The 18571-nt window shown below is 42.9% G+C and overlaps 1 protein-coding gene across 18 annotated transcripts in view; it reads left to right on the forward strand.

Annotated features, from left to right (window-relative positions):
- The window catches only part of MTSS1 (MTSS I-BAR domain containing 1), a 126373-nt gene that overhangs the window by 103451 nt on the left and 4351 nt on the right, over nucleotides 1-18571 (forward strand). For 3 of the 18 annotated variants that reach the window (XM_057429683.1, XM_057429692.1, XM_057429686.1), the window contains 8 exons: nucleotides 2122-2279; nucleotides 3544-3651; nucleotides 4384-4481; nucleotides 6522-6732; nucleotides 14330-14449; nucleotides 15450-15644; nucleotides 17607-17771; nucleotides 18387-18549. In XM_057429683.1, the coding sequence (XP_057285666.1) occupies nucleotides 2122-2279; nucleotides 3544-3651; nucleotides 4384-4481; nucleotides 6522-6732; nucleotides 14330-14449; nucleotides 15450-15644; nucleotides 17607-17771; nucleotides 18387-18549 (1218 nt within the window). The remainder of the gene's footprint in view (nucleotides 1-2121; nucleotides 2280-3543; nucleotides 3652-4383; nucleotides 4482-6521; nucleotides 6733-14329; nucleotides 14450-15449; nucleotides 15645-17606; nucleotides 17772-18386; nucleotides 18550-18571) is intronic. The other 15 variants (XM_057429694.1, XM_057429696.1, XM_057429693.1 and 12 more) reach the window with 11 other exon arrangements.

An 18571-nucleotide genomic window follows, 5' to 3' on the forward strand; every position in this document is an offset into this window, starting at 1 on the left:
TAAATTATCAAAATTCACTATAATTAAAGCCACTTTATCAGTGGGGTCCCGTTGCTTTCTAAGTGTGTGCCTTCTCACCGCGTAGGTGAATGCATTTAGCAAGGGTTTACTGTGTTATGTGCATGATCATAGGGTGGAGCAGCTGAATGTTTACAGTTCTCTAGAGCTGAACTAATGAGTATGTGATTTGGTTAGCAACTAATATGTTCTGCATTTGGTACACTCATGGTAGTGAGCCAGTATCTAGTTTGAACAGCAGATTATTTTGCCTGTTGTAATTTCCAGGCAGCTCTCTAAATAAGGGGTCTGAGCAATAACACAGGTCTTGGTTTCATAAGGAATTTAAAAGAACAATCCCAGAGAAGAGTAGAATGTGTAATTGCTGCATCTAATAGGAAAAAGAATACAGGGAAGAGCCTGAAATGTACAGAAAAGTCTTCAAGCAGAAGGGCCCAGTTTGTCTTCTAAGGATGACAGAAGAGAAGGCACAGGACCTTCACGGAGTTATCCAGGACTCTTCTGTAACTTATTTCTGGCAAATGCTACTTTTGAGAGAGGAAGCAGGTGACTGCAACTTTGGAGTCCATTTCTGTTAAAGCTGTTTACTTCCACAGCAGTTTCATGGCCACAATACACCAGTCAGCCTGACCTGTAGGATCAGACACTGGGTGTTTTGCTGACAGTTTGGTACCCAGGTAGATTTGGCAGTGGCTGTGCCTGTGTTGCACTGCATGTGATTCATCACAGAGCTCTGCTTGTGGGTGTCTCTGACCTCTGTCTAACTCTGTACAGAGAAGATTTGTGTGTCTCCAGTCTGTAATGTCACTAAACTCATGTGATTCTCTTTGCTTCTGTCACTGCTTTCTTTCCTGTGGCTCTGGCTGTGTTTCAGTGCAGGGGAGCTGATGACTTTACCTTGCTCTGGAGTATTGAAGAAGTACATATGGTAATAAGGCAAAGGTTTTATAACCCTGACCTTGAGTCGTCTGCGTTGTGTACTACACACATCAAGAGACCTTTTTCTTCCTCTTGCTCACAGCTGTAAATCCTCTATGTGGAAAGGTTATTGTCCATAAAAATTGATTTTGGGTAGCTGCTTGTAACTCACCCACCATTTTCCAATATTAACTTCCTAGTGTTCAGTAACAGTGTCATGGATATGTACCTAGATACTCAATTTGCGTGTGATGGTGTTTCTGGGTGATCTGAGTCAGATTTACACAACTGAGGTGCTTTAAAATATTTAGGGGTGCACAAAAACATCTTGCAATTGTGACATTGCTGGCTCACTAGCACTAAAGCTGAGCAGTAGCTCTTCATTCCTAGAGAAGTAAACTTTTTGGCACGATGCAGAATAAGCAGTTGGTGCAGAATAAGGTACTTAACCATCACGGAAGGTTTTGGTGTTAATGAGTTGGCTCAAGAGAGTGAAGCTTTTTGATTGCAAAACATCAGAAGTTTTTTCGTTGTTTTCTTTTTTATTTCCACAGACAAATACTGGACATTAATGTGTGCTTGTGATGCTGATAAGTGGTTTTTGTTGTGGACTTTGGAGCAAAGAAAACTGGTTTAGCAGTTGCTTCTGTAGAGTACTTGAATCCAGTGATCCACTGACCAGTAACACGTCCTTAATACCATCTCATATAGGAGATCCATGCACTCATTTAGTGACCCTGCAAAGTTGTCATTAGGACCTTGCTAATGACAAATAAAGTAGGTAGTTTTACTTCCTAAAAGTAGGAAGGAAAAGGGACTATTACCTGCAGTTAGTGATTAATGCTTTCCCTGTTAGCAAGATGTTCATTTTCAGCAAGGATGGTGTGAAGGGTTCCTACAGTGAACACTTTGAGAAAACCCCCATGTGAACTGCTGGTTTTGGCTTGTTGAGCCTTTTTGAATTGATCTGGATTTATATTCTGGGCAAGAGAGGAAAAAACTGGCATGAAATTCCTGATTTAGTCGAGGAAGAACCCACATACTAATTTGAAAGAAGGGAAAATGCTGTTTAAGACTTGCATTGCAAAAGCGCAATCCAGCAGCATTGCTGGCTGAAAATGAGGTTTCCACTATGGAGATCCACAGTTTTGACAAAATGTACTCTTGATTGTTTCCTCCATACAGGACGGGGTGACATTCAGCCCCAGTTGGACAGTGCTTTACAAGATGTCAATGATAAGTACCTGCTGCTTGAAGAAACCGAGAAGCAAGCTGTCAGAAAAGCTCTGATCGAGGAGCGCGGTCGATTCTGTGCTTTCATCTCCATGCTGCGCCCTGTGATAGTAAGAGCTCTCCATTTTAAGTCAGTATGATTCACAAATTAGATAAATGGCCAAAAGTCTCTAAAAAGAGTATCTCTTTACATCTTATGAGGGCATTTTTAGAGCCAAAATTCAACCTGCATCTCTGCCTAGAAAGTGGCAAGAGTCAGGACCTTTCTTTTAGGCATTTAGAGTAATTCAGGGATGGAAGACATTGAATTCTTTCAGGATGACTAATGGGGGAGCAGTGGGCGCAAAGACTTAAGTGGACCTGAGTTCCTTACGCGTACCAACCTGAGACATTGCTAATGCAGTTTTTCCACTGCTTTTTTTCCGTAACATCCCACTTAAATATAAATCTTCCTTACCCCTACTCCAGTCCTAGGACTGATAAATGTTTCAAGACCTCCCCTGTGTATGTAAGATGACATTAGCTGACAGATTGCAGGCTGCTTCCTTGCAGTTTTCTGGTAGCTCTTTTCCTCCTACATGTCAGCTTTTTCAGTTCATTGAAAAGGTTTGGGTATATTGTCATCATCTGAGGTTGTCTGAAGCCCAGTGATGAATTGTTTATGGCTTTGTGCAAGCATGATGCATTCTGAAAGGTCTCCAGCATACCGGGAAAATGTTCCCAATGCCTGTTTACAAAGAGCACCAATCTCAACAGAAAACCATGCTTAGAGAAGTAGGGAGGTGATGGCTGAGCGGGAGGATGTGAATTCCAGACTCTGAGGACCTGGATGAAATCACCATGGTAGCTAAGGTATTACCATGGTAATTTACAGTGAAGGAATAATCTGAGTTAGCTGTTGATGTACCTTGAGCCAGTATGAATCATAGATGTATTAATGCTCTGTACCTGTGTAGTTCCTCTATCTCAAAGTTTCCAAAAACTAGCAAATGAGTTTAGTCCCTATTTATGTTCAAGGTTAAAATCCTTAGGGCATATTAGGGAGTGCACATGGAAGAGTTAAATCTTCCAAAGGCAGCAGAAATGACATTCTCTTTTCTGAAGATGTCATAAAAAGAAGACTGAGATTTATTTATCTCGTTGATGAGAGAAATGATTTCTGGGCCTCAGAACTGACAGCAATCTCAAAGTAGTTATTAAACTCTTAATATTTTCAGTCCTCTTTCATAAGAAACAATTACTTAATGGGCAAAGAAAAAAGCTCTGGTGCGCATTCCTACAGTCATCAGCAAAAAGAAGAAGGTCCTGTATTGTATTATGGGTGTGATGTTTAAAAGCAAGTCTGTGATTAGCCTTGCTCTTATGTCTTTCAAGGAAGAAGAAATATCAATGCTAGGAGAAATAACCCATTTGCAAACCATATCAGATGACTTGAAAAGTCTCACCATGGATCCACACAAGTTGCCATCTTCAAGTGAACAGGTTAGTCCTGGTTTTCTGAAAACATTTTTATCTGTACCAGTTTTCTGTCTGTGTTATGAGGAATATTGACTACTCGCACTTAGTGCCTTAACGTTATGTTTTGTAGATGCTTCAGTGCAGCAAGGTCATTTTTAACAACAGCTTTAAACAAAATAGGTTTTGAAATGCTGACTGAGTGCTCCTGAAGTATTTGGTACTTTGACGTATATGAAGATGCCCAGTTTCTGCTGAGAGTAAATGAGGAAGGAGTGTCATCTCCTCACCTTACATTTCAGCATCCTTGTCTTTACATGGTTGTAAGACTGCTGGGATTAGATAGCTTGAAGGCGTGTGAAGGAGGGAAACTCTGCTGTGGTTGAATATTGGATCTTTGATTAATTTTTTAAAATGCAACAGTTTTTAAACCCTAAGGCTGTTATGTTTTGTAACAAAACAAAAGAGCATGCATAAAAAAAATCTCCAGTTTACTCTTCAAAGACATTTCCACTCAAATCTGAGCTTTCCATCTCTGATAGCAGCCCTAGTGTTGAAGTATGGTAGCTCCTGAAAGGCTAAGGATGAAGCTGACTCACCTGAGTAACATACACACTGTAATTCTGGAAGAACAGAGACTGGGTCAGTTGGCACTGAAAGGTTGTTGTGGTGATGAATGTTGTATGACAAGCAGATGCTTTCTGTCAAGGGGGGGTGCGAAATTCCACGTCCTTGATGCTATTGATTATCTTTCATCAGGTAATTTTAGATTTGAAAGGTTCTGATTACAGCTGGTCTTATCAGACTCCTCCATCTTCTCCCAGTACTACGATGTCCAGAAAATCTAGTGTTTGCAGGTAAGTAGACTGGTAATATTTAATGTTAACCTGTCTGGGGACAAAGAGAGGCAAGTTCAGACTGTGATACGGATTTATATGCATACATAAATCTTAAATATTGTCTCTTAATGAAATCAACCCCTCATGGTCTTTATCCATTTAAGTGTGTGACTGGGAGTATTAAAAAAGATGGGCATGACTGAACAACTTTTGAACTCAAGGCAACTTGAAGATGCTTTTGATTCAGTTCTATTGAATCCATTTCAGATCAAAGAGCAGACTGTACTGATCTAAGCTCTGAAATTGTTCATTCAGAATTTCCTTTTCTGTTTTTCATTTGATAACCTTTTAGATTATTCTAAGTAGCTGTTACTGGTCAGTTAGACTGATTGAAAAGGGAAAAACATCCTTGGCAATTGCCCTAACAGTCTGGTAGATGGAAATGCTTTTTTGATACAAGTTTTTTTGACTGTTTAATGCTGTCTAATGCTGTCCTGGAATATGTTGAAACACTGGATTCTGTCTATGCTTTCTCTGTAAAAAACTGTTTTCTCTCATAAAACAGTTTATTAGCATGTTGCCCCCATACCCTGCTGTCTACATTTACTCTTTCCTTTTACTGAAAAGGAAGATACCCTATTGTGTATTCTGCTCAACACCTTTCTAGCTGCTCTCAAATGATTACCTTTTAGTTTGCTTTATGAATAATGTACTGCGGGTTCCCTGTGTATGAGCAAAGTTACCTATAGCATGTCAGAGCAAGTGAATATGACTTCTCCTATGTACCTACTTGTCTCTGCATGCAAATATATATAAAAAAAAACTTCAGTACTTTTATATATATATGTGAAAACATGCATATTTAGAGCAATGAGCACAGGCTTAAAGATGCAATATCCTGAAGCTGTAAAAGAAAATGGCAAAAAGAAAAAGCAAACCCAAAACTCCATCATCTGTTCCTAATCAACCTCATCTTCTTGTGTGGTAAAACCTGTATGACAACAGACTGTTGTGTATGGGTAGAATAAGGCAGATCTCCTCTTCCCCTGCTCCAAGCTGAGTTGGACGTCTTCTGTGTACACGGCATTTGTGAACAGGAGGTGCAGTCCTCACCCGTGTATCCTTCAGAGCCATTCCTTCAGCTAGTCAGTGGGCTCCTGTCAGCAAAAGTAGGAAGCTGCCTTCAGATTGATGCATCCTGCTAGTCCTGCTCAGCCACCCCAGCAGGAAGCTTCAGAGGCTCCCACGTTGCCGGCATGTCATGGCTGTCATTCATGGATATTAGAGATTAAAAATCAATCTCTTTGTTTGAAAACTCAAGTATTTTTATCGATATTCATTGGAGTTTTAATTCTCTGACTATCTCACTAATTTAAACTACATACCCAGAAGTCTTGACTTCACTCAAGTGTCCCGTCCCATGGTTTTTATCTGGTAGGAAGCCTTTATGTGAGCATAACTTACTCCAGGTACTCTGAAGCATGAGGTTTTGATGCTGCTTTCAAAAGTCTCACAGGTTGGCTTGGTGACTGACTAGACTAACTAGGCTAGTCTGACTGCAGTGGCATGCCTAGAGGCAGACTTCTGGATGAACTGTGATGCCTTTGGACCCCTTGCTAGAGATCCCATTGAAAAGTTGGGCCATGGTGCGAGAGCAACAAGGTGTAAGCTGGGAATAGGAGAGAGCCATCAGCAGAGGGTTTTGTGCAAGTGCTGAGCAAATGCTAGTGGGCATATAGTGATCCATCCCTTCATCCCTAACCTGACTTTGAACTCTTGAGTGGTTACAGAATTCAATTTGAATAAAATTGAAGGTAAAATGCCATTTTCTCTCTAGTCCCAAGGGATACTGCAGCTGCTTATGGTTCTTTACTGATATATATGTGCATATATATATATTTAAATTTAATTTGTCAACATTTTTTCTTTTCCGGTTTATGCTGCCTGTTGCTAGAGACATGTGGAATGTTAATTGTACTGTATATGGGTCTCTCCCCACCCCGCCCTTGTGTCTTTTCCTCTCCCCTTTCCTTTCTTTGTTCCTTTTGTCTCTCACAGCAGTCTGAACAGCGTTAACAGTAGTGATTCCCGGTCCAGTGGCTCGCACTCGCACTCACCTAGTTCACACTATCGCTATCGCAGCTCCAATCTGCCTCAGCAGGCACCCATGAGGCTGTCCAGTGTGTCCTCCCATGATTCTGGATTCATGTCCCAGGATGCTTTCCAGTCCAAATCGCCATCCCCCATGCCACCAGAAGCACCTAACCAGGTACGTGCAAGCATGAGAACAAAAACCTGAGCGTGAGCTGGCCTCTCTAACTTGGCTCACCTTTCACAGAAGGATCTGATGTGGTTTTGGGGTACCTTGGAGTCAGGTGAAACAATGAGGGTAAGGTTGGTCTCATTACACTTCATCCATCTAAAAGTTGGGCCTCTAGCTGGAGTGATTTATGCTGCTTTTGCAGCATCCCTGAAGAAAGGGATAAGTTGCTCTCAAGGAATTTGGCTTTCATTCTGGCTCTGCAGGGAGCCTAGATGCCTAACTTTCAGATACAGACAGATGAGAAAGAGCAAGAAGTCCCACCTTACACGAGGGAATAATATTCACTTGACCCACTGAGGTTACCAGTTAATACCCTGCACAGATTGCAAGTTGTTGATACCTGATGGCTGTTTGCTGTTTAATGACAAATATCAGTGCCAGAACAGCCTTCTGACAGCCTTAGTATTGATACTAGTGGCTTTGGCATCAGACAGACTACTTTTACCCTCCCCTGCAAAGAGCCTGGAATAATCAGAATGCCATTAATGGTATCATATGAAATTGGTTTTGCAGCTTTTAATTCGTCCCTTTCTGTGGATGGGGCTGCTCTTTTTGATTCTCAACCGAGCACCTTGCGGAAATAAGGTTTCTGCATGAGTGTTAGAGGTATTTTTAATTCTTTATGGAACTCATCAGAAGTGTTTGCACAGTCATGTATGATAAGATCCTGAACACAGATGAACTAAAAGGATTTCACTACAAATAGAAGCAAAACTTTTCCAAAGCATTTTTTTGCCTGCAGGAGGAAGTTGCTGCTCTATTTATTCGTGGCATCATTCCTATACAAACTAGGTGGCCACCTGCAGGCAGAGGCTCAATGTGCCTCCATGGCACATATCCTCCAGCACAGGAATTCTCTTTTCTATTTTGGTTTTTTTTTTTAATCAAATCACACTGCAACTGCAGTATTTTTTAAATAAGGCTGAGCTGCCATCTCACATTAAAAATCCCATCATAAATCTCAGTTGCAAAACTGAGGTAAAGTTAATATCCTGTTGTTGAGTACCACTCAGTACACCCTGAGGTCACTGGAGAAGATTGTCCTTTAGTTTAATAAATGTAGTTTGCTCCTTTTCCTGTGCAGGGGAGTTGATGGTTTTAATCCTTCCAGTCAGCAAGGAGCCAACAGTTTCAGTGTCAGTGGTTACCAAGTGTAACCTGTACACTGAAGCTGCTCTGCACCGCCTTCAACAGCACATAGACCCTTACTTTTGCAGAACGTTTAGTAAGTGACATTTAGTGACATTTTTAGGGTATCATCCAAAACACCACAGATTCACTTAAGCATGGAACATGTTCTCAATGGAAGCTCAACAATTTAATATATTTACCTCTTTCATTTTAATAGAAATGCTTTCTTTTCAAATTAATGCCTCTTCTGCACTGTCCCCAGTCTGGACATCACCATTTTTTATAGATGACATCCTGAAGAACTTTGTGCACACTACTAAAACAAATGTTTTGTTTAGATTGGCTATGGCTAACCTAAGTGAAATGCAAAAAAGTAAATGAGCAATAATAAAGTAAACTGCAATAGTAACAAGGTAAGGAAGTTGGCTTTTAAGACACATCCATCCGTTATACATGCTAGCATCATCTGTGGTTTTCATAGTACCCGCTGCACCTGCATAAAAGGGCGGTGATCTCCATGATGATGCAGTGTTTGCAGATGAGGATGTAACTTTGCAATTGCCCTAAGCATGGAAAAAACCCAATACCTCTCTCTTTGCAAGTTCCCCTGTTAAACAGGGGAGGGAACTTAGGCTGGTGTCAGCTGGCAGAACATTCTGTAAGTTGATGGGAACTATGCTGATTGGCACCAGCTAAGTTCATATGCTTTCACTTCACTTTAGAAACCATCCATAAAGTTGCAAACTGATCCAAGCATCACTTGAGCTATTAATGAGCTGTAGGAGGCTGCAGCAGTATGGCGTTGACTTGACAAGTGTAGTGTGTTGGTATAACAAAGAGGTATGTGCTCTGTATGTCTCTAGGTCTGTTTACCTTTGCGCAGAGGAAAAGGTAACAGATCATTGCCTGGCCGCTTCATCTTTGCTTAAGTGTCTTGCTTTGTATGTTCAGCACTAAGTAAATTGTGTGTGTTGTGCTGACAGATAATTGTGATTGTGAGCTTACCGAGAAGCTGTTCAATTTACAGCGTTATTCCATGTTGTGTGTCTCTAACCAACTGACAGATCTTCCTTGTGGTACTGTGCTTTTGAGGCTCGGTGCTGGGTGGGGAGGAGCAGCAATCTCAGCTGCTGTGTTAAAAACACTGATGTCATTGTTTCTAGTAGTGACACTGGGAAAGCAGAAAAGCAAGCTCTGTAATCAACAAAGGAAATTAAAAGCTGTGTTATCTTGCGCAGGTGGACGCTTTGCTGATGTTTGCTAGCTACGTGCTGTGGCATCTCCTGAGGCAACAAAGCTGATTTTCTTTTAATAATGGATTTAAATTAAAAAGTAGAAGAGGGCTACATAAAATTCCCATATTATGGGAATGAGAATATAGGAATTATGTGAAGCTTTTATGCTCTCACCTACGTTTTAGACAAGTGTCACTGGAAATTAATCACAGATTGGGGCAAGGGGTGTCTCAAACAAGTAATAATTTATGTATTATATAAAAGAATGATAAAATAGAGATTTAAACAAGATAAAGATTATACTAGAGGAGAGAAGATTGGTGAAATGAAGACTGCTTTTCAACTCATAGCTGCTAAGCAGTAGGTCTTCACAGTTACCACACTCTGCATAGAAGATAGGGAAAAAGCAGTTTCAAAACCAGATTCTGCCCTTACACTGGTTTGGAACAATTGCTTTTCTTCAGTGTAGCTGTTAACATTACTGGGAGTAAAAGTGTTGGCCTGTAACAGACAGCTGTGCATGTGAAAAGGTAAAGTGCTTTATTCTTAATTAAGCAAGTACATTTGGGTATAGCGGAACAGCTGGAAAAGCATCACAGGTCTCTTTTGAATGCCAGATGTGAGGTCAGCCGTGGCCAGCACTGCCCAAGGCTTGTACTGGCACCAGAGACCCGCTGCTGGGAGCACAGAGTAGCTCTCTGGTTGAACACTGAACATGGCTGGTGCTGCTAAACCCACACATTGCCCTATGTAGGAGACAAACTGAGGTCTAGGAGTGTCTGTGATGAAGTAATGTGGTAGTAGCACAGTTATATTTGAGGATAATAATACAAGGATCAGTGGACTTGGAGTGCAGACACACTGGGGGAAGTAATTATACAGCTGGATTTTAGAGGCTGCTTATGACTTCATGGGGATGAAGGCAAGGGGAGAGAAAGAAGCAGATGAAGAGAACAAACCTGTTGATGTGCTGTTGAACAGCGGAGGACTGAGTCTTTATTGTTAGAATATTCTGGAAATTGCTTTCTCTAAACAGTGAAGTAGAAGGAAGCTAAATGTGAACTTGCTTCTACATGTACAGATTAGCAAGCTGGAAAGATGCTGCTTTTGAGAAAACCCCATTGCTTTTCAGTAGCTTGAGGTTAGAATAGGGGAAATATATTGTTACAGCTGTTTTCCATGTAAATTAAGAACTGCTCCCAAATCAGACCTTAAAAACAAAACCAAAACCAAACCCTGAAATGAATCTATAAATAATCCCTGCTATTTGTTTCTCCTAAACCTCCTTTTTTAAATTCAGTTTCCCAGCAGTTTGTCCCTGACTAGAAAAGAGAGGTCAATAGACATGTTCCTGGAAGTGAGATAAATTGAGGTGGTGACTTTGAGTCACTACCCAAAGGTTTTTAAAAGGTAACTGAGATGTCTTCACTGACTGTAGAGAGACATTGGACTAAGCTCTTCATTAAGATTTGGTCTCTTGGGAGAGCCCAGGAAGCTCTGTCCAGTAGCTGAGGAAGGGAAGGGGTTAAGTAATACTGTATTGGAATGGAAAACATAGCAAGCAAAGGATGCAAGTAATCCAAGATAACAGCAGTCCTTATATAGGTTAGTAGGACAACAGATGGAAAATATAATCATACATTCCAGTAGCCCAAAATACAGCTTTTTTTTCCTGTCCTTACTGGAATTCATACGTACCACATCAAGCAGTGGGACAGTACCCAAGAACAGGCCTTGGCACAATGTCTGAGAGACAGATGTCAAGCTACACATGTACAATATGCACTTGAGGAACTGATTATTACTGGGCAGAGCACAGTTTTGGCTTTCTGCTGATGCTGTTAACTTCAAGCCTTTCCTCAGAAGAGCTGGTTTGAGTGCAGAGCAGAACCACCATTACCGCAGCTGTGGGGACAAAAACTTATCTCCCAGGGTTAAAACAGCTAAAAAGGAAGAAGTAATTTTAAAAATTATTCAAACAAAACCATCATTTTAAAAAGGAATTGACAAAAATAAGTTGCAAACATCCAGTAGTCAAAGTTCTCACTCTATGGGACGTGGAGTAGAAGCTGCTCTGGCTGGTGTTTGCCTGTGAGTGTCTCCAGGAGTCCCTTTGCCAGTGCACCTAGAACAGGCACTTAAATGTTTAGAGGCCTTTTGCCCAAGCAGTGACTGTGTGGTGTCTGTTTTCAGCCCCTCATGTACTTTCTGCTAAGAAACAAAGGGTGGTCTGTGCTTCCCACACCCGGTTCCAACCATTCCAAACTGTTTCTGCTGTCTGATCCAGGCAGACTTTGACCTGCTGTCACTCATGTTTTCTTAACACCTTTCCTTCAGGAGTTCAGCATTCTCTGCCTCCTTCTCCATCATTTCTCACTGTTGTAATCCTTTTTTAGGAAGACCTTCCTTGTGCCATCCAAGTTTCTCAAGACAAGGAGACCCTGTTTCCCTACCCCCACTTCTTGTACTTCCTTCAGCTATCCAGGTGTTCTCTCCGTGGCATCTTGATTCACCTTGGTCTAGCTTTGCCTGCTGAAAATGGCCAAGCTGAGTTCATAGGAGAGTCCTGTCTTCCATCTTTTTTTTTCACCTTGGAGTCATTTTATTGCAAAAATAAGTTCACCACTTCCAGGCCTTTTTCCCCAGACACCAAATAAATGGAGCAATTCTTTGCATCTTCAGAATGTGCATTTTTGGCCTTTTCCCATCTGTTTGCTACATGCAGGTTTATTGCTAATAAATCTCATTTATAGCCCATTTCTACCATTACTTGACATATTCTCATGAAGTTTCTAGCCTGTAAACAGGAATAGTCTATCAGATGTAAACTCCAAATTCTCACTTGTCATCACTGAGGCATCTGCAGAACACAAGGTGACATGATGCCATGTGTGGAACTCGGACCCTTCTCTCTGTGCCCTGCTACTTGCAGAGTGTGAGAGTGTGCAGATCCAGGAGGGCCTCTCAGGCCATAAATAGGAGGTTTCAGAAAGCATTTTCTGTAATTCCATTTTTCTCTCATTTTCCTTTTTCCATGTCCCAAGTGTAACACTAGTGTGAGTGTTCTCATGGGGCTTCTCAAACAGTTTCTTTTGCTGAGCTACCTGGAATGTCAGGCAGAACTCTGGAGTTTCAGTGCAAAAGCTAATTTTCTATAATGTATTTTTCTCTAAGGATAGAAGAAATAGGCTCATTTCCATTTAGGGTACAGTAATTGTGTCCGATGGCAGTGTCAGCTGCAGCTCATGTTTATCAGTATTCTTATTTTTAGAGGTTTTCTCCTGTAAAAGGAGTTGCATTAAATCAAGAAAGAGACAAGTTCCACAAAACATCATTGGGTGCCCCACTGCATGCTTGTCACTTCTCTCCTTAACAGCTCTGTGTCATTTGATTTAGTTTCTTCTGATCTTCTGATGTACCTCAGCTCTTCCTGCACTTGGAATACAAGCCTTGTTAGCTGAGCTTACTTGTACCCTAAACACATTTGACAGGTCACCTGCAGATCCGACCTCACATCAGTGTAAGATGGGATATGTGTTATTTCTATAAAATAATCCATCATGTTGTATCTTTTTAGCAGCCTTTGCAAAGTTTCACTTAAGCCCACAGTTTGCTAATAATCTTAAAATGGTGGTACTGTATTGCCTTTCTCAACAGCCCCAGGAGTCTTCACCAGAATCCTTATGGTGAGGATGTTCTGCCTTGGGATACCTACAGCTCTTTTTACCTAGGCAATTAGCTATACACTCCTGATGCATGGCTTTTGGTGAGCAGGGAGACAGCTTCTGGGTGTTAGCAGTAATTGCTTCTCTACAGTGCCTCTTATCCAGCTCTCTATTGCAGACTCATCCCAACATCTCATGTAAGGTTAACTGATGGAATTTTATTTCAGATGAGGTTTCCCTTCCTCTTCAAGTGCTGTTCCTTGAGAACTGAGGCTTTGCAACAGAAACCTGATACAAGAGCACATTCTCTCTGCTGTCCTAAAATAAAATGCCAGGGATATGTTTAGACAGACTTGCTTCACAGGTCTTGGACTTCCAAAGGATAAATTAGCCTTGCTAGTGTTGAATTTCCTGGCAGTGAATAGAGCTCTGTACTGCCCTGACAACTTTGCCAATATACTTGACCATTTTGAGCACTTGGTGGGACCTGCACGCACACCCCAACTGAGGGGCTGCCACTTCCAAGGGGCAGATGTGTAAGAGCATTGTAGTTGGTAAAATGGTCCATGTGGCTATTTGCCTTGGCCTGCCTGTAGGTGAATTAGATGCTGTTATTGAGGTCTTACAGCAGCAAATGTACCTAAAGGCATGCACTGAAAACTGGAAGAGAAATTCCTAGCTAGGAGCTAGATGTTTGAGGTGTTTGATGGACACTGTCCTGCATTTCCCTTCCCTCTCCATCCAAGCCCTTTCTCTCACTGCTGTTAAGAGAAAGCGGGTGGCAAGCACATGCCAACACTTAGGCACTCAGCAGAGTACCTGTAACTTTCATATTGGCTACTGGGCAGAAAAGTTTGAGTCAATGTGCTTTTGGTGTATGCATACTACCCACAGAGGGACATGCATACAGATAACACACTATGGAAACCTCCAGTTTGGGTAAGTATCACTTCTTTCTCTGTTCCATAATATTTGAACTCAGATGAGTTTTTCACAAGCACTTTTGCAGATCAGAATATCCGAGAACTTGTGAATGTAAGTGCTGTTTGCTGCTCCATGTTGGAAATCTAAACTTTGTGTCTTTGAGGTACTGATGATCTGCTTTTCTGTATAAATCGGTTGTCTCAGTATATTGCATGGTTGGACCGTAGGTGCCTTCAGCTCCCTCAGCTTCTTGCTCTGAGACAGCTAACACAATCGAGATGCTGAAATTGCAATGGGGAGTTGAAATCACTGCCTCAATTCCCTCATTCTCAAGCAGCTTGGCAAGTTCTCGCATTAAGCAAATGGCTTGTTTTGTTTCTCATAGATTTCCTGAACATTAGCAATGGTTTTGAGCAGTTTCTAATTGATTTCAAAAGCCTAACCCTTTGCTTCTCTCATCCTTCCCTCTCTCCTGTGTGTCTCTGTGTATGTGCTTTTTGTCTTTTTGGTTTTGTTTGTGTTGGTTTTTTTCCTTTTTGGTGGCTTGTGTCTCCCTCCCCTGCGTTGCGGTGCTGTTTTACGCTGCAGAATTCGTCCAGCTCTGCCTCTTCAGAAGCCTCTGAAACCTGCCAGTCAGTGAGCGAGTGCAGTTCCCCCACCTCAGTCAGCTCAGGCTCCACCATGGGGGCTTGGGCCTCCACAGATAAGGTGAAAAACTTCATCTCAAAGACATACAAACCTACCAGGTCGTTATCCAAACCCAGCAATGTGTGGACAAATAAAGTGCATGGGGAGCAGCCAGGATTCCTCTCTGTGAAGATGAGAATAGGAACTGTTGCACACTCCCACAGACATGAAATCTGATTGAATAAACCACAGTGGCACTTGCCTTTAAATCAGCTGCTGGGGGGAAGCTACAAATTGGGCATTTTACAGAGGTAATTTTCTAAGAAAAGCTTATTTCTTCACCTTTTCTACTCAAAGAGACTGTGGAACTCTGCCCAAACCCAGCTGGCTGCCTAACAAAGGGCATCCTGCCCAGGTTTTACTGGTTTTGGCTTCTCCCCTCACTCCCGTTAGGTAGCATGTGAGCAATTGAGGTTTGGTTTTGACCAAAACAAAAATGAAAACAAAAGAATAGGTTGGAATAAATTCCGTGGGATACACTTTGAATGAGGGGAGAAAGTGATAGCAGTCTCCATTCTCATCTGGAAAATCCTTGCTGTTGGTTTCCTCTATTTTCCTTCCATGTCATTACACAGCCAGCACATATCGTGTTTGAAGGCTCTATGCTTTTCCTCTCTGTCCAGCTACGTAGAACAAATGCCAGCAATGCAAATGCCTCCAGTATTGGGAATATTTTGTTTCAATGTCTGTGGTCTGCAGGGTACCTAAATTGCAAAGGTTTTTTCTGTGTACTGCTTTCATGGACAGAAGGCAAAGCTGCTCAGCCTGGAGACAGTGCCTGCTAGATTGATGTCTGAAATTTGTTACACCACATGACAATTTTCAAGCAATCTCACTTCTGTACCAAGCATTGTGTCGATTTTCTGTTGTTTATGTGCAGCAAAGCTAAGCTTTTCCTTTCTTTTGTTTTACGATGCAGAAGTTTCCTCCCTTGAGCCATCAGTCACAGTGTATTTTCATATTCATTCTGTTTATATTAAGTTCTCTGATTTTGTTTTTTTTGTATTTGTTTCGTTTCCAGTTGTCTAATGGGTTTTATCACTGTAGTTTATCAAGTGACCCATCCGTAGCTTCAGTTGGTGCAGGTCCTTTCCCTCATTTCCCGCCTGTCTCCCGCGCGTGGACTCGGGCTCCCTCAGCCCTCCTTCCAGACTACGCTCATTATTACACCATTGGGCCAGGCATGTTACCATCATCTAAGATCCCTAGCTGGAAGGTTTGTGTTCCTTTTGTTGTGGCAGTCCTCACCTCCTCATCCCAACAGTGTGCACAGGGCAGTAGTTGCTCCCTTTCGATCCATGTAATTACTCGTTGATTTGCTCTGTTTAATGTCACTCTGAATGGGCACTGCATGGTGATAATCAGAGAGCTAATATCTGGTAGGGGGTGTTTCTGAATGACCTTGCCTGTTCTGGCACTGTCTGAAAATTGTTAAAGCTGACAACACATAGGTAGGAAGGAATAGTTTAACTCTGGAACATTGGCGAAAGCACTCTGGGCTCTATTCAGCAAGAAAAGAGCTTGTTTAGCATCATCAAAGCACTCACTTGAACAGGGAAGTGCAGACTCAGCATCCAGTTGGCTTAGTGAAACCCTGTGTGGAAGGATGTGCTCTTCTCACTGTGCTAGCCATAGGCAGGTGTCCTCTTGCAGACCTAACTGGAGTGATTCGAGAAGGTGGTCATCACCAGCTGAACCTAGGTGGTGACTGAAGCTGTCCCAGCTTCACTGCACAGACTGAATGTGCTCACCCAGCTTGTTCTGCTCCCACCAAAACAGAGTGCACTTATTCCAGTTGCTCCACTGGATCTGCAGGGATCTTCCTTGGCATTTAAAATGTCTCTGGTCTGCCAGAGCCTTGACTCTTGTCCCTGCCAGTCAGTTCCCCTCTGCCCCAGAGTAAGTCTGTTGCCCTTAACCTTCACAAGACTGATGAGCTGTTGATGCTAGCTGCACAGGTCTTAGGTGCCTGTGGATGATTGTATGATACTGCACATGCACCATAGGACCTTCCGTATACGTGTAAATAGAGGTACCTTGCTAAGGATCCCCCTGATCTTCTCTCCAGCAGCTGCAGACTGTTGAGACATACACACAGCATGGCCACAGTGGTCCTGGGGCTTCAGGGTCACCAGCTGTGTCTATGCTAGAAGCACTTTGCCAGTGTATTTCACAGAAGAACACTTAGAGCAGAGACACAGCTGTGAAGGCAAAGCAGGGCTTCATATCTGCTAACAAAACCAAAATGCCTGTCTGCACAGGGGCTTCTGTCAGTGCAGCTGCCTTGACTTGCCTTACCTTGGACTGAGACACATGCCAGTACATATCTGCAGTGTGGTCTGCCCAGCTGCTGCCAGTGCTGGGTGTGTGGCCCATTCTCACACACAGGTTCTTTTATTTTTAAAGCACCCCTTGTCTTGGTGAAGGAAAGCTCTAGGCATCAGGCTTGCCCCTGCAGCAGTCTGTATGTGAGAGCTGCTGCTTAGCAGTGGTTCTGCCCCCCAGCACAGGTCACTGATGAGTCCTGCTCTTGTGTGGTTTCTGGACACCCTCAGGACTTTGCTTAATAGAGCCCTGAGTGAGCCCGGCCCTTGTGGCCTGAGGAGTTTCTGTTTCAGATTTGGCAGCAGTAGTTCAGTGAGGTCTTTCTTCAGTTCAGATCTCTATTACAAACTAGATTTCAGCTAGGAAGTAAACAGCGATTGCTCAGAGCAGCTTGCTCTTCTGATGTGCATCAAAAATGTGTTCAAGCCTAATTTTTCAGAGTTGAAGACATGCCTAACAGCACGCGATATAGAACTTGTGTCCATCTAGGACAGTTACATCACTGATTGGGCACAGATGTATATTTACTGCTGTATGCCAGTGATTTTTGCATTTGAATTTCTGAAAATACAGGCTTTAACACAATGGAATTTCATTTTGAGAAAACTGAAGTGCTAAAGCATTAAGTACCATCATGTAAGAACACCTAGAACAGGAAATAATAAAGGGGATAACAAAGGGGATAGGTTTGCCAAGTGAATATCCTCACAGTTAATTTATTTCTGGCCTTATTCAGAAAGGCATATCCAGTTTGATACATAACCTGTTGCACTAGAACTGCCCTTGTTCATAGTTTGTGTGTAATTAAAGCGGTTGCTGATGTAGGCTATCACTAACAAGCACGTTTCCTTAGGACTGGGCCAAGCCAGGCCCATACGATCAACCAATGGTGAACACGTTGCAGCGTCGCAAGGAGAAGCGGGAGCCAGATGTCAATGGAGGAGCTCCGAGTGGACCCCCCGTGCCCCCAGAGGAGGCCCAGAGACCCCGGAGCATGACGGTGTCGGCTGCCACAAGGGTGACGCTCTGGTTTCAGATACACTGTTGGTGCAGAGGAGGTGGATGTGCTGGCTCCTAATACTTCTTGATGTGGAATGACAGCACAAGGGGGATGGCTTTAAACTAGAAGAGGGTACATTTAGATTAGATACTAGGAAGAAACTCTTTACTGTGAGGGTGGTGAGGACCTGGCACAGGTTGCCCAGAGAAGTGGCTGTCCCATCCTTGGCAGTGTTCAAGGCCAGGCTGGACGGGGCTTGGGGCAACCTGCTGTAGTGGAAGGTGTCCCTGCCCATGGCAGGGGGTTGGAACTGGATGATTTTGAAGATCCCTTCCAACACAAACCATTCTGTGATTCTATGTTGTGTGTTTATCCGGCCAGCGATACTGGTGAGGTTTTGGTGTGGTCAGTGGAAGTCGCAAAGGCATGAGAGAATGTGTCATTGGGTACTGGCAGTTGTAGAGCAACAGTATCCAAAGAAGTTCATGTTTCTAAGCCCTAGTAAGTGTTTGGACGCAGTCCTGGTGGGTTGTGCTGGTGACAAGCTCTGCGTGGGGAGGAGAGGCAGCTGAAAGTTGTGAAGACTGACTCACCCTTCTAGACAAAACGAGTCTCTTCCCTGTGTGTAACCAGCAGGGTGAGGAGATGGAGGCCTGCGAGGAGCTGGCACTCGCTCTGACAAGAGGGCTGCAGCTGGACACGCAGAGGAGCAGCCGGGATTCCCTGCAGTGCTCCAGCGGCTACAGCACCCAGACAACGACTCCGTGCTGTTCAGAGGACACAATCCCATCCCAAGGTATGGGATCTATCCAAGAGAT

This window comes from Pezoporus wallicus, unplaced genomic scaffold, assembly GCF_028554395.1.
Source record: "Pezoporus wallicus isolate ANWC-B61680 ecotype Strahan unplaced genomic scaffold, APGP_CSIRO_Pwel_v1 contig_7545, whole genome shotgun sequence".
In the NCBI taxonomy this organism is placed as follows: Eukaryota; Metazoa; Chordata; class Aves; order Psittaciformes; family Psittacidae; genus Pezoporus; species Pezoporus wallicus.